This window comes from Silurus meridionalis, chromosome 19, assembly GCF_014805685.1.
Source record: "Silurus meridionalis isolate SWU-2019-XX chromosome 19, ASM1480568v1, whole genome shotgun sequence".
NCBI classification, from domain to species: Eukaryota; Metazoa; Chordata; class Actinopteri; order Siluriformes; family Siluridae; genus Silurus; species Silurus meridionalis.
This window is the reverse complement of record NC_060902.1, coordinates 12,834,242-12,848,528: the sequence shown is the minus strand read 5'-3', so window position 1 is coordinate 12,848,528 and position 14,287 is coordinate 12,834,242. Positions and strand designations below refer to the sequence as shown.

The window sequence follows — 14,287 nt, the reverse complement described above, 5'->3', positions numbered from 1 at the left end:
GTTTTTCTGGCACTGCTCTTAATTGCATTTTTAATCGTATTTATCTGTTAGAAAGTGATCTGCTTCTGTTGGGAATTAAGTGTCCTCTTTTGCTGTCCACTGTGGAGCATCCCAGTGATATATTTCTGTTTTACTTTATAGGCTAATGACAGAAATTTATGCGTCTCTAAAAACTATGAAAACATAGAAATCCTTGTAAATGGCCTTGATTGTACTCCATGAGAAATGCATGTTGCCATTTTTGCATTTTCAGTGCTAGAATTAGACATGGATTCAGGCTGATTTATTTATTTGTATCTGGATGACTGCGATACTTTGTTTACCTGCTGTGGGGAAAGATCTCTAGCTCGTCTCTTAAACATCTAACTGCAAGCAACACATATCCTTGTCACTTTTCACAGGTAATAGAATTACAGGATTCAATTTAAACCGATGGTGCTCACGTACCAATCATTACACGGAGAGGCTCCAGAATGTGTGTCTGAATTGCTGTCCCCATGTCCTTTCAACTAAGGGCTCCTTAATAAAGGGACAATGTGTATTTACTGTTCGTGTCCCATCAATTGAACAGTCTACCTTGTGATATGCAGGCTCGGTGATTTATTCTTATTTTTTTATGAAAGTGAGCATTTTTAATAAAACATTATTTATTTATTTATTCATATTTTGAAGCTGTTGGCTTTATATAATTTATATCATTGACGGATTTTTGTACACGTATTATTTTGTCTGTCGTGTTACCGGTGAGGGTTTTTGGTGTGATTTCTTTTTTTTTTTTATTGTGGCTCACCTTGTGTCTGGTCAAGGAAAATGCTATAGAAATAAGCTTACATATAAATAGCAAATAAATACTTACATTTTTAGGAATAGCATTATAAGCATATTTTCAATGGATACTACAAAGCACTGTCTACCAAATACTGCACAAGGACAATATAGGTTTTCAACAGTACACATTGTGTGTGCTCTTTCAAAATGTTAATGTAATATGTAATTGGATATTTCTAATATTCGACAGCAGGCTGAGACATGTATCAGATACAGCAATACCTAAGCTTAGCCTGTTCCTTTGTTATTAGGATACAGGAAGCCACAGTCATGATCATTTGTAATCAGCTTTGTGGCATATCAGGATTATTAAACATCTTGATTGCAAATTGGCAGCAAATCAATCATCGTAATCATCACCTTTCTTTTTATAATCAGTAAACAAGAGGAGATGAGACGGTACAATCTCATTTTTTTTCCCCTGCACACAGAAAAACAAACATTGCATGTATTACTCTCTGGCGCCTTCTTCTGGCCCTCTGAAGTCTGTGCAAGTAAAGACCCTTCTGTAAACTTTGTCGACTGTACTGCATAAATAAACATAAGTATAATTTTGTATTTTGAAAGCATATAAATTACCAGTACCTTTTCTTGCTCCCATTCTCTTTCAGAAGAAGTTATTTACATTTTCCTCTCTTCACATTTATACATATTTCTACACCATATATTTCTACATATATTTGCAAGACTGTGCCATTACATTTGTTCAACAAATCTGAGCTACATACACATTATGCTTTAGCAAATTGGTTTGTATTTGTATAGATTGTATGCTGGTTTTGGGAATCGGAGACTCATATTAGCTAAGTTCAGACATTAGGACTTGAGCTGTAGCTAGTTGCTACATTAACTCTTTTATTTTATTGTGTGATTTGAGGTTCATGATTTATTTGTTATGTAGTTGTTCTTTCATACTGTTAGTAAATGTAATAGTTTATACTTTTCCGCTATAAACACAGTTAAATCTAAAATTTCTACTTACTAGAGCCCTGTTATTTAATTGTATTGTGTAAACACAGTCAAGGAAAACAGTGTAGATGGTGCATTGGTGCCATTTTGGTGAAATCCAGTGTAAATGGGGAAGTGGGACGTTTATAGTGACGATTTTGTGAAAGTGTGCATGAGTGGAGGAGGTGGAAGAAGGAGTGGGCACGCCGGATATTGAAAGCAGATTATCTCAGAGTCTGTGTGAGAGTCTGTTTGAGAGAGAAAGAGAGACAGACAGACAGAGAGAGAATGAGAGAGAGAGAGAGAGAGAGAGAGAGAGAGAGAGAGAGAGAGATGGGGCCGCAAGATAAGGGGTCTATAAGCCGTTGGAAGCCCGTTAAAAGTGCTAAAAGCAGTCTTGGGCTTAGCATCAGGTGCCAGGGCCACTTGGCGGTATCCTTTGGTCAGATCTAGGATGGAGATGAATCTGGCCTTCAGCAGGTGCTTCACCAGGTTGTCTACCTAAAGGTAGCTGTCAAATTCTGAGAACTGGTTGATCTTACAAAAATCGTGGCACAGCCGACTTCAGCACCACCATGTTGGGTCTGGACCAGGGTCTGGCGGATTCCTTAATGATTCCACCCTACAGAAGTTACACATTTAACAGAAGTTCAGCAGAAGTTTGGCAGAAGTGTTACACTTCTGCCTCACGGAACACCATGGGGAAACTGTAGGAGTAGTGCAGAAAGCTGATAGGGCAGAAGAGGGTTCCATCAATTTTTGAGCAAGTTTATGTAATACAATTAGATATTGTCTCTCTTACCTGGCTGCTGTTCACTGGGCTGACTCTTTTAAGGAGTGTGTATTCCAGCAGCCCAGGAACTTACATGTTCAGGACTAGGAGTAGCACCCGTTCTCCACACTGGAACTCCCACTTGTTCCTTCCACACTTTTTTGCCACATTCACAAGCCCTTGTAGCACAAGCATGAATCCTGTTAAAGCCTGGGGCATATGTCTAATTGCAAAGTCTCAGTTTCTCCCCCCTTCAATTCAATTCAAAGGATTTTTATTTGAATAGCGCATTTAAAAATGAACATTGTCTCAAAGCAGCTTTACACAGATAAAGTGGTGATAAAAATGAATAAGATGTTCTTTATAAGTGTAAGTTTATATTTACAATAGTAATATACAGTAGGTTTACTGGCGGCGCTATTTTGTGTTTTGTGTATTGTCCTTCACTGTCTTGTGTTGTCTTTGCACTGTCTGTCTTGCACTGTTTACACCAGGTTGCACACAATGGACTTTACGTGGTGAGGACAACTTAGTCCTTGGCTATGTTTTCTGTTTTGTAGCTTTAAGTTGTTTTTTTTTGTAGCACCAGGGTTCTGGAGTAATGTTGTTTCATTTCACTGTGTACTGCCTCAGCTATATATGGCTGGAATGACAATAAAAGCTTCTTGACTTGACTTGAAGTTTGTCCCTGATGAACAAGCTGGTGGCGACTGTGGCAAAGAAAAACTCCCCGGGACGGCATAAGGAGGAAACCTTATAAACGATGTTGAGGTGTGCAGTAATGGTAATCAGAAGCAAATTGTAGTCCTGAGTCACTGTAGCAGACTGTTGACATTAACTACAGTCTAAATCCATCCTCAAAGCTCCCGTTCTTTCTCCGTAATTTCATGGATCCCCAGGGCGGATCCTCAGCTGCACAGAGCAGGAAGAGTGAAGAGTGCATTTGGGGACTATGGGAAGACTCGCTATGGCAGCATAACTAAAAGGGAGAGCCAGAAGGTAACACAAACATGAGGGATATTTGGGATAAGAGAGGACCCACCACCGTCAACAATCCTGAGTGAACGTGTGAGAGTGAGGGGACGACAGCGTATAAATATTCCAGTTCACCGAACACTATATTTATGATCCTCCAGATCTGCTCCACCTATGAAAAATCTACTGATAAAAAACTTGACTTGAACACTGAGTCCCGAACACTGATTGGAAGCCTGTTCCATAACTGTGGGGCTTTATAAGTGAAAGATCTGCCCCCTGCTGTGGTCTTAATTATTTGAGCTAGCCTGCACCAGCACCTTTTGATTTAAGACGGCGTGGAGGATCATAACGGTACAGAATTTCACTCAGATACTGCGACCGTTAAGTGTTTTATACGTCAGTGCTTTATACGTCAGTAGTAGTATTTTATAATCAATGCGAGATTTAATTGAGAGCCAGTGTAGACTGATTAAAACAGGGGTGATGTGGTCATATGTTCTAGATCTAGTGAGGACTCTTGCTGCTGCATTCTGAACCAATTGAAGCTTATTTATGCACCTACTTGAACACAATTACAGCATTACAAAATTACATTTAAGGTAAAAGAAGGCGATCCTGGTAATATTATTCACATGAGCCTCAGAGGAAAGACTAGGGTCAATAATCACACCAAGGTCTTTAACTGCTGTACACACTGAGACAGAGATGCTACGTAATCGGAAAGTTTACTTCTAGCTGCATGTGGTCCTAGTAAAAGATTGCTGGAACAGATTTTGGTATTTTAGTTCAAGCATATATACATATATATATATATATATATATATATATATATATATATATATATATATATATATATATATATTTTTTTTTTTTTTTTTTATAAAGTACAGACCAAAGGTTTATATATATTATATATACAGTACAGACCAAAAGTTTGGACACACCTGCTCATTCAAAGAGTTTTCTTTATTTTCATGACTATGAAAATTGTAGAGTCACACTGAAGGCATCAAAACTATGAATTAACACATATGGAATTATATACATAACAAAAAAGTGAACTGAAAATATGTCATATTGTAGGTTCTTCAAAGTAGCCACCTTTTGCTTAGATTACTGCTTTGCACACTCTTGGCATTCTCTTGATGCCTACTTTGAAGAACCTACAAGTACCCATTACGCCCCCCCAGCCTCTGAGAGGATAAATGAAGGGGGTTATACAGCAGCTGAGAAGGAAAAAGTTTCGACTTAGTTTTGCATATATGGGGAAAAATGTTCTGCAAAAACCTATCACCCACACTTTTCTGGGCTTCTGACACATCATTAACCACAATCTTTTCAACAGTACCCTCATGCTTCCATACACCACTCACCTGATCTGCTCCCACCACACACAACCATTCCTACAACTCACCTGGTGGTAGGACAAGCTGGCTTGGAACCAGCAACCTCTGCATTCTGAGGCAAGGCTTTTACCACAAAGCCATCAAGTCCTACACATGCACCTGCTTTTTTGGGGGGGTTTATCCTTTGTTTTATAAATACCCACAGTGAGAAAGAAATAGTGACCAAAGTAAATACATAACCAGAAGCAGGACTTGAACTCTTTCCACCAGGTACAGAAAGGTGCAGGTATTAACCAAATGAGCTACCAGGATTGTCAGTACACACAAGTATGTTTAGGAGCTTAATCATTTTTTAAAAGATGAAAGGAAAGAAATTCAGTGTAAGAAACATGAGTGTATACAACTCATCCAGGGTGTGTCTGAGCCAGGTTTGAACTCACAACCTCTGTGCTCAGTAACAACGCTTTTACCACAAAGCCATCAAATCCCAGATGCTCATGTTTTTTTTATTGGGGGGGTTATCTTTTGTTTTATATCTGCGAAAACAAGAGAAAACTAGGTGACAAACATACCGCCTCATGCATGGCTGAAAACATGACCAAAACCCTTGTGAGCAAGCCAGGTACTAATCCACTGGGCTATGAGGGCTAACAGGGGCCATAACTTTTTTTAAGGGGGTTTATCTTTTGCTTTATAAATACCAGCGGTGAGAAAGAAATAGTGACCATAGGATCACCTAAAGCTGGGCTCGAACCCTTTTTAGCAGTATAGAGAGAAACAGGTGCTAACCTACTGACCAGCAGGACTGAAAGCGCACACCGGTTTGTTTAGGAGGTTTGTCTTGTTTTTTTAACAAGAAAGATAACCAGAGTAACAGAAGCAAGGGGTCATAAGTCTCCCCACAACTCACCCAAGGTGTAGACAAGCCAGATTTGAACCCACAACCTTTGCAATCAGAGACAAGGATTTTTCCACAAAGCCATTAACCCTCAGACGCACATGTGAGAGTTATGGGGGGTTATCTTTTGTTTTATATCTGCAGTGCGTAAGAGAAAGCAAAACGAAGTGAGGAAAAATAAACCTATCACCTGAAGCCTGACCAACAACCTCCCAAGATGCGTAGGTACTAACCCACTGAGCTAGCAGGGTTAACAAGTACCTGTCATTTTTATATATATATACATATATATATATATATATATATATATTTTTTTTTTTTTTTTTTTTTTATGGTGTTTATCTTTTGGTTTATAAACACCTGCAGTTAGAATGAAATACATAGTGACCACATCACCTGAAGCAGGCCTCAAACCCTTTCCAAAAGTTACAAAGAGGTACAGGTACTGACCTACTGAGCCAAGAAGGTTAACATGTAGCTGGATTTGTTTAGGAGGTGTATAACTTTTTTACAACCTGCAGAGAGAAAGAAAATAAAAGTAACAAAAGACACAAGCCTCTACACAACTTAGCCAGGGCGTGAACAGGACCAATTTGAAACAGCAAACTCTAAACTTGGAGGTAAAGCCACCAAACCCCACACTGTGCCTTAACCAACTGGTGTTTGTCTTATATATCACCCAGACTAACAACATCAGGGAGGTAACAGCCTTAACCACCAGAGCTGACAAGCCTTGCCTTTTTTTGTTGTTGTTGATATTTTTTAGGGGGTTTATCTTTTGTTTATTTCGCCACCTGCTGTTGGATTTAAAATAAAGCGTGCACAGGCCAAGACTTGAACAAAGCAGTCACTCACACCCAGGACAACATTGAGCCACAGGGGCTTTTGGCTGTATGGCCTGTTTTTTTTTGTTTGTTTGTTTTTTTAATGGGCACAGAAACAAATGGGCAGCAGGTTGTTAAGATGACATCAGTTTAACCTGGTGATGATTTTACAAAATCTTCCATCTGTCTGTCTTCTACTCTGTCCATTTAGATTTAGAGTTCAAAACCCATTAAAAGATTGTTGTGAGAGCGTTGTGAGTGTGCAAGCATTGTAAGTTTGTTGTGAAACCATTGTGAAAGGCTGGTATGAGCATTGTGAGAGTGTGCGAGCGTTGTGAGGGCATTGTGAAAGTGCTATTTGAGTTTTGAGCCGTACTGCCCAATTGAGTTTAGCTGAATATTAAACAGTTGATAATGAAATACACTCATGGAGGGTGTTTTAGTTTGAACATTTATACAAAGAAGAAGCTAAATATTTTGAATGTCTAAAATGTAAAACAATTAAATATAAACGTCGATATGTACATGCTAGTCACACACTGATTGGTGTTCACCATAATAGAGAAAGCAGAACTTGTAGAATGACTCAGGTCTCAAACTGACCTGCAGGGTGTGGCTTTGTCAATGTTTATTATAGAGTGTTGTAGCTCAGTGATCAAGACCTCAAATTCACTCTCACTAATTTGTCCTTACTCTCCTCTCCCCTTTTTGCTGACTAACTGAACCCCATGAACCAGTAGGTGAGGGGTGTGATTAGTTATACTTTGGAGCCCACTTGGTCTGAGTAAATGCTACATATAAGACCTGCTCTTTCACTCCTGTTCTGGTGTAGTGGTTATGATCACAGTCTCTGATGTGGGAGGTCCCTGGTTTGAGTCTGGACTTTAGCTTTTCTTTGTCATTATAAGTTAAAATAGAAAAGTGAAATATTCTGTCAAAGAGACTTTCATTCTCAGATTCTGTGGCTCCATCAGATAAGCACCTTCTCGGCTGGGTTTAAAGTTTGGTGGTTCAAACCTCAGCAGGTTCTACACCAATTGTGTTATGCTTTATCCTCATACGCAACTGAGACATTTTTTTAAAGGGAAAAGTTCAATAAGCAGCGCATGTCTTTGTCCTCAGCTGGTGTACTGGTTAATGTCATGGTTTCTGCTGCATGAAATCCCTGGTTCAAGCCACACCTTTTTAAAATTTTCACTTGTGTTATAGTTTGGCCATGAACAGAAGAATAGAGTGAAATGTCCACTAAAACAGCATGTTAGTGTGAGATCCTGTGGCTCAGATGGATGAGCTTTGCCTCTGGATGGTGAGGTTGCTGGTTCAAACCCCGGCCAGGACTCCAGGATATGAAATGGTTGTGTGGAAGGGTAAGGAAATGGTTGCGTGGAAGGTTCTGGATAGCAGAAGGTAACGGAGGGCGTAACAGGAGAAGGGGGGCAATATCTGGGCATCTGCCCCCCCAGCCTCTGAGAGGATAAATGAAGGGGGTTATACAGCAGCTGAGAAGGAAAAAGTTTCGACTTAGTTTTGCATATATAGGGGAAAAATGTTCTGCAAAAACCTATCACCCACACTTTTTCTGGGCTTCTGACACATCATTAACCACAATCTTTTCAACAGTACTCTCATGCTTCCATACACCACTCACCTGATCTGCTCTCACCACACACAACCATTCCCACAACTCAGCTGGAGATAGGACAAGTTGGATTTGAACCAGCAACCTCTGCATTCAGAGGCAAGGCTTTTACCACAAAGCCATCAAGTCCTACACATGCACCTGCTTTTTTGGGGGGGTTTATCCTTTGTTTTTTTTAAATACCCACAGTGAAAAATTAAATATATCACCAGAAGCAGGACTTGAACTCTTTCCACCAGGTACAGGAAGGTGCAGGTATTAAACTATTGAGCTACCAGGATTGACAGTACACCCCGGTTTGTTTAGGAGCTTAATCATTTTTTAAAAGAAAATAAGAGTAAGAAAAGTAAGTATTTCTACAGTAGTATATTTTGGGGGGTTTATCTTTTGTTTTATATCTGCAACAAGCAAGAGAAAGCAAAGTGAAGTAAGTAAACATATCACATGAAGCAGGGTTCAAATCCTGACCAACAACCTGCTGAGACACACAGGTACTAACCCACTGAGCTACCAGGCTTGACAAGTGGCCTTCTTTTTTAGGTGGGTCATCGTTCCACCTAATATACCTGCAGTGAAAAAGAAATAGTGTCTAGAATATTTTTTACCAGGTACAGACACTCACCTAATGAGCCAACAGGGCTGACACAAACACAGCTTTGTTGAGGAGCTTTAACTGTTTTTTTGGGGGTTTTTTTTTTAATACCCACAGAGTGAAAGAAAATCACATAAACAGAAATAAAGACTTTACTTGAGCTGACTACATAGTCTTTTTCAGGGGATTTATCTTTCAATTTGTATCCACAGAGAAAAACTATTATTAAAATAATGTATATGATCTAGGATCCAAAGCCAGAAGCACACACTTTATCCCACTGAACCATCAGGATACAAGACATGGGTCCCCTTTTCTGGTTTATTTTTCCCATTTCCTTTCCCTGCTACTGGATTTAACATAACGTATGTACAGAACTTAAAGAATTTAAAGCTGAACACAGCAAGAGACCGAACACATCCACACACTGAATTCACACTATTAACCTCTTGCATTAGGGTCCATGACCCTATCCAGTACACCGCCTCAAGACAGGAAACATACCTGCAGAAGAAGGTCGGAACGTTTCAGCTCGTAACGTTCTCTTAGAAATAGTAGTGACGCCGTCATACACTGTGTTAATGCACTGCACCTGTGTGCTTTCTGACAGTGCATTCACTCTTCACACTGAGGCGCTCTTTCAGCTTCTGGTCATCTTCAGCTGAAATGTTCCACACGTACACAGTTATCACCTGGACATTCAGCTGGGGTTCAAACAGCAATTGAGCCACAGGATTTTACGTTCAGCTCCGCCTCATGAAACTTAAAAAAAAACTAACAAAATAAACTCCTGCTATTCATTTATTGAAGGCCCTGACATGAGACAAGCTTTTTTTTTTTTTCTATTTTTTTCCTTCTGTTTTTGGAGGCTTTGATTGATCAGGCAACTGTTCAACAGCACACCTGTGAATGTGCAACTAACCAAAGTCTTGGGTGTTTGGTCCCTGAATATGCTGCTTGCATCTTTAATTTTTATTATTTATTGGGAACATGCAACTAACTAGAAATCATCCACAAAATATACCTCAAAAATATTTGCCAATGAACATTATACTCGTCCTATTATCACTGACACGTTATATTAAAAAAAAAAAAATTATGCATATAATTACATGCAGACAGGGCTTTAGAGTTACATACCTGCATTCAGAATGAAACACAAATAAAAAAAAGTATACTAACAAACAAAAACAGCCTTTAATTAACTTTAATATACAAAGAGCAAAGGCACAATGGACATGATAGAGGTAAACGTGTTCAAAGCAAATTTAACAAAGATCAGCAACAGGAGACAAATCATTTTAATATGAATTTCATTTTCATATATGCTGTTGTGTCTAATCTGAGCAATTCTACGCATAAGAAAATACCAAATGTGGGGTATATGGTATACGTAGGTTTGTTGTGGCCAAATAAAACAATTTAATTAATTAAATAAATAAATAAATAAATACATACCGGACATCATAAAGAGAACTAACCATATGCCATTGTGTAGCCACAGTACTTGACCCAATAGGTGGTCACTTAGTGAAAGTATAAATATCCTGGTTATATTTTCAGCAAAATAAAGTCATCTAGGGTTGTGAAAGCCCAAGACCACATTTGCAAGCTCATATCCTCCAAGTTTTTTAATATTTTTTTTGCATATGAATGCTTCCATTACACACCTTGATGTGTAGCGTGTTCAATGTTCATGAAATTTTTTTTACTTTTTTAAAATGTACTATTGTTTGTTTATTTTACCCCATCTGCTGCCTTATTGCAGTCATTAAATTTTCACTGTAGGATGATGGTATTTCACATGTTTTCTGACTTGGCTGGACTGAATGAATCGTTTCCCACAAATCGGACACCCAAAAGGCTTTTCACCGGTGTGAATTCTTTCGTGCTCCTTTAAGTGTCCTTTCTGATTAAAACGCCGTCCGCAATATTTACAGTGATATGGCCTTTCCCCTGTATGAGTCCTGCGGTGGACCTCAAGCACTTGTGCATAGGAGTAGCACTTTCCGCAAAGGTCACAGCAATATGGCCTTGGCCTGTCTTTCTGATGCACAACCATATGCCTTTTCATTTGGCCGCGGTTTCTGAAAGGCTTTCCGCAATACTGACAGTAAACAATTCTATCAACTGTCTCATTTTGTTGTTCGTCATGTGAAGAAAGATCAAGACCTTGATCATCTCTTTCACCTTCCAAATTACAGTCACTTGTACTTTCACTTTGCATGGGGGGGTTTGAGTCATTGGATATGACGATCTGGGAGTCCATCGGCTCGGATTTGATTTTGATTTCTAAATGATCATTGAAAAAATCGTCCTTTGTGTCCTCACTTGTAGTCTTTTTTGAGAAACAGTGTGGTGAAGTCACTGTGATGGGATCATTTATAGGTTCCGGGGGCACGATATCCTGCTTTGTTGTGGACAGCTCAACCTTTACTTGTATAACTGAGGAATCTGAATCCAAGGGTCCATGGGAAATGTTTGGCAGCTTCTGGGGAACGGCTTCATTAGTTGAACCATCTGTTTTAAAATAAAAGTGCACAGGAAAGAACTTTATGGACCAAGAGATCACAGTTTCAACGAGAACTACTTGTCTTTAACTTAGAGACCTTGAATACAGTACAATCTTTTTATTTCACTGATCAAAATACTTGACTTGACTCGATCAAGTATTCCATAAATAAATACATAAGGATATTTGTGTTCAGATAAAAATCTCTAAAGCATCTGCTGCCCTTCACCAACCTGGACAACACAGCGATAACCTCATCTAAAACTCTTTTAACTTATAACTTAATTATCTCGTGATTACGACATCATTTTCTCACCAAAAGTTGGTTTCTCATTACAACGACCTAATTTTCTTGTGATCTGAAGTCATAAAAAAAAATAATTATTTCCTTGGAAATAGTAATTAATTTTTCTGTGTATTCAGCATAAGGAGCATGTTCTAGAGCAGCATCATTAATGATCGCATTCGCTTTTACTTTAAACACGGACTCAATCAAACTGAAATAGCTCTGTGTCTGCCAATGATTGACAACTTACACTTAATAAGGAGCCTGTAAGGCCTGCAACTTTATTGTTGAAGACAATTTACCGACCCTGAACATGTTGTCAATTTCATCGCCAGTCAACTTCAGGGACTGGGATGCCTGCATGGCTAATGAATGGTACATGAAAGATGCCGTTTGAATTGTTTGTGGCACAAAGCCATTTCAGTTTAAGTGAGTCTCTGATCATTGTAAAGCAAAAGGATAATCCATTATGCTGCAGTGATGCAGCCCCCAGATCAGTGGTCTCCAAACTAGGGCTACTAGACACATTTTGAAAATGTTTTTTTTTTTTATTGTTTTACTCGTATCATATCTGTATTTATTTATTAATAAAGGCTGGCTTTCAAACAAACATTTCCCTTAGTATTTAATAGAGACCGAGGCACAAAGAGTTGAATGCGGAAACTATCGGCAAAATTCATACAGATAGTTTTTCCGGTCCGCTGTAATTACGAGAGCGGCCTCTAGAGGCGAATCACCGAGGCCACGTGCTGTTTGTTTTTACATGTGAGACGGAGCCCTGCACAGAGCGCTATATTTATTAGTAATAATTGATTTATTATATAATTATATTTATTAATGAACATATTAATATTAATTACATTTAACACTTTCATGATTCAGTACTGTTACTCTTGTAATAAAGTTCATTACTATTTTACATGGAGTCTTATATTTGTTTTTTTTTTTTTGTAATCTGGTGATTAATCGGTTCTCGGCAAATACAATCCAACCTAGCTATCAGTATCGGAAAAATACACTATCAGTCGATTCACTATTAGTCAAACTAAGAATATATATCTTGAAAAATGTATAAACTAATCTAGAAATTAGGAGGCATAATAAAATCATTTTAAATCATTTTAAAAATCTGCAGAATAATACTGGTAGTCGACTCATGCCATTTTCTGTTATATACCGTCCAGGCCTCTTCTTTTTATTTATTTATATTATAAATTTTTTTTTAAAGAAAGAAAAAATCAGGTGGCCCTCACAGAAATAAAGTTTGAGTACCCCGGAAATAGAACAGACTCTAATGCTGAATACATAAAAAAAAAAAAAAAAAAAAAACCAAAAACAAAACAAGTACTGGTCACGCGGAATTAATGTTTATGTGGTGATCACGAGAAAACAACTTTTGTTTTGACGAGAAAATGATGTCTCGATCACGAGAAAACACCTGATGTCATGTCGAGATCACGAGAAAACCAAGTCGTGATCACGCGTAAACGACTCTGGTTATGTCAAGTTCACGTGTAGAAATAAACTATATATAATATTTAATAAAATATATATATCTGGTGCCCTACACAAGATGTATCGTATTCGTTGTATTGTATTGAAACGCGTCTTATATCATTACCTCGGTCGCTCGCCAATCGCTGTGCCTTGAGCATTTTCTTCAGGACCATGTTTTCCTGTTTGGTTCGGTCTGTTTCCTTCTGGTACTCGGAAATAACATCTGTGACAGCTTGAAATAATTCTCCCGCAACAGCGAGCAGGCGATCTGTAAACAACGTATTTAAATACTCAAACTTCGCCATTGTTTTGCTGCAAAATCCCCAGCTTTCACATGAAAGGTCTCTTCTTCTCTTAAGCTTGTGTAGAGCAGCACCACCACCACTTTGGCTGACACTACTGCCACCCAGTGGCAATATACCGTTACCAAATTAAATCATACCTAGGTCTTCAGTGGTGTCCTACTTGAATCAATCCACCTTTTAGTACCATCATTATGACACTACGGCGATAGAAACCATAAATATTATACAGAAACACATAATTGAGCGATGCATCACAGAAAGGCAGTGTCAATGAATGCCATGACTAAAGCAAGAAACCCAGTGAACACAATTCGACAGGTCTGCTTTCACTGCAGCCGCAGCACCACCACCTGCATATATCATCTTTACCAAAAGCATCAATATTAACGTATAAAATGACAAAATAATACAGTCCACCCTGGGGTGATCAGAAATCACTGAGGCTAAAAAGCCAACCAGGTTAAGTACAGCTTGTACAGTACACCATGGAACCGTGAATGCGTTATTCCAGGACCAGGATGCAACATAGAACTGCACAAAACTATAAAACTGAGGTAGTTGAGACTAATCAGGTGCACATGTGTGTAAACCACAACACAGTACAGTACACAACAGGAGGAAAAATAAATCCACTCTTGATTACAAAAAAAGGAACATGAAACACCTCATGGTTATATGACCCATATTAAATGTTGTTACTCAACACAATGGCAAACTTTTAACTGTTTTTCCTCAGATAAAGCCTAACATTTGGACTCTATTGTCTAGGATGTATTTGTTTGCTGTAGCATGATAACTACACTTTACAGGATTGTACCCACAAGACAATGTCACACAACGTTAGCTTCATGAAGGCACGGTT

General features: G+C 38.6%; 2 protein-coding genes across 2 annotated transcripts in view; one reads left to right on the top strand and one right to left on the bottom strand.

Moving 5' to 3' along the window:
• LOC124402119 (acidic mammalian chitinase-like) overlaps nucleotides 1-14,287 on the top strand; it is a 74,196-nt gene that overhangs the window by 36,412 nt on the left and 23,497 nt on the right. The window lies entirely within an intron of this gene.
• LOC124402121 (zinc finger protein 287-like) lies at nucleotides 10,004-13,487 on the bottom strand. The gene is made up of 2 exons (XM_046874815.1): nucleotides 13,245-13,487; nucleotides 10,004-11,345 (listed from the first exon to the last, which is right to left on the bottom strand). The coding sequence occupies exons 1-2, from the start codon at nucleotides 13,423-13,425 to the stop codon at nucleotides 10,597-10,599; spliced, it is 930 nt and encodes a 309-aa protein (XP_046730771.1). The 5' UTR covers nucleotides 13,426-13,487; the 3' UTR covers nucleotides 10,004-10,596.

Coding starts and splice junctions, on each gene's coding strand:
- LOC124402121 (XM_046874815.1), bottom strand. CDS start 13,425: ATGGCGAAGTTTGAGTATTTAAATACGTTGTTTACAGATCGCCTGCTC. Junction 11,346..13,244: donor GCGATTGGCGAGCGACCGAG/GTAATGATATAA, acceptor ATTTTAAAACAG/ATGGTTCAACTAATGAAGCC.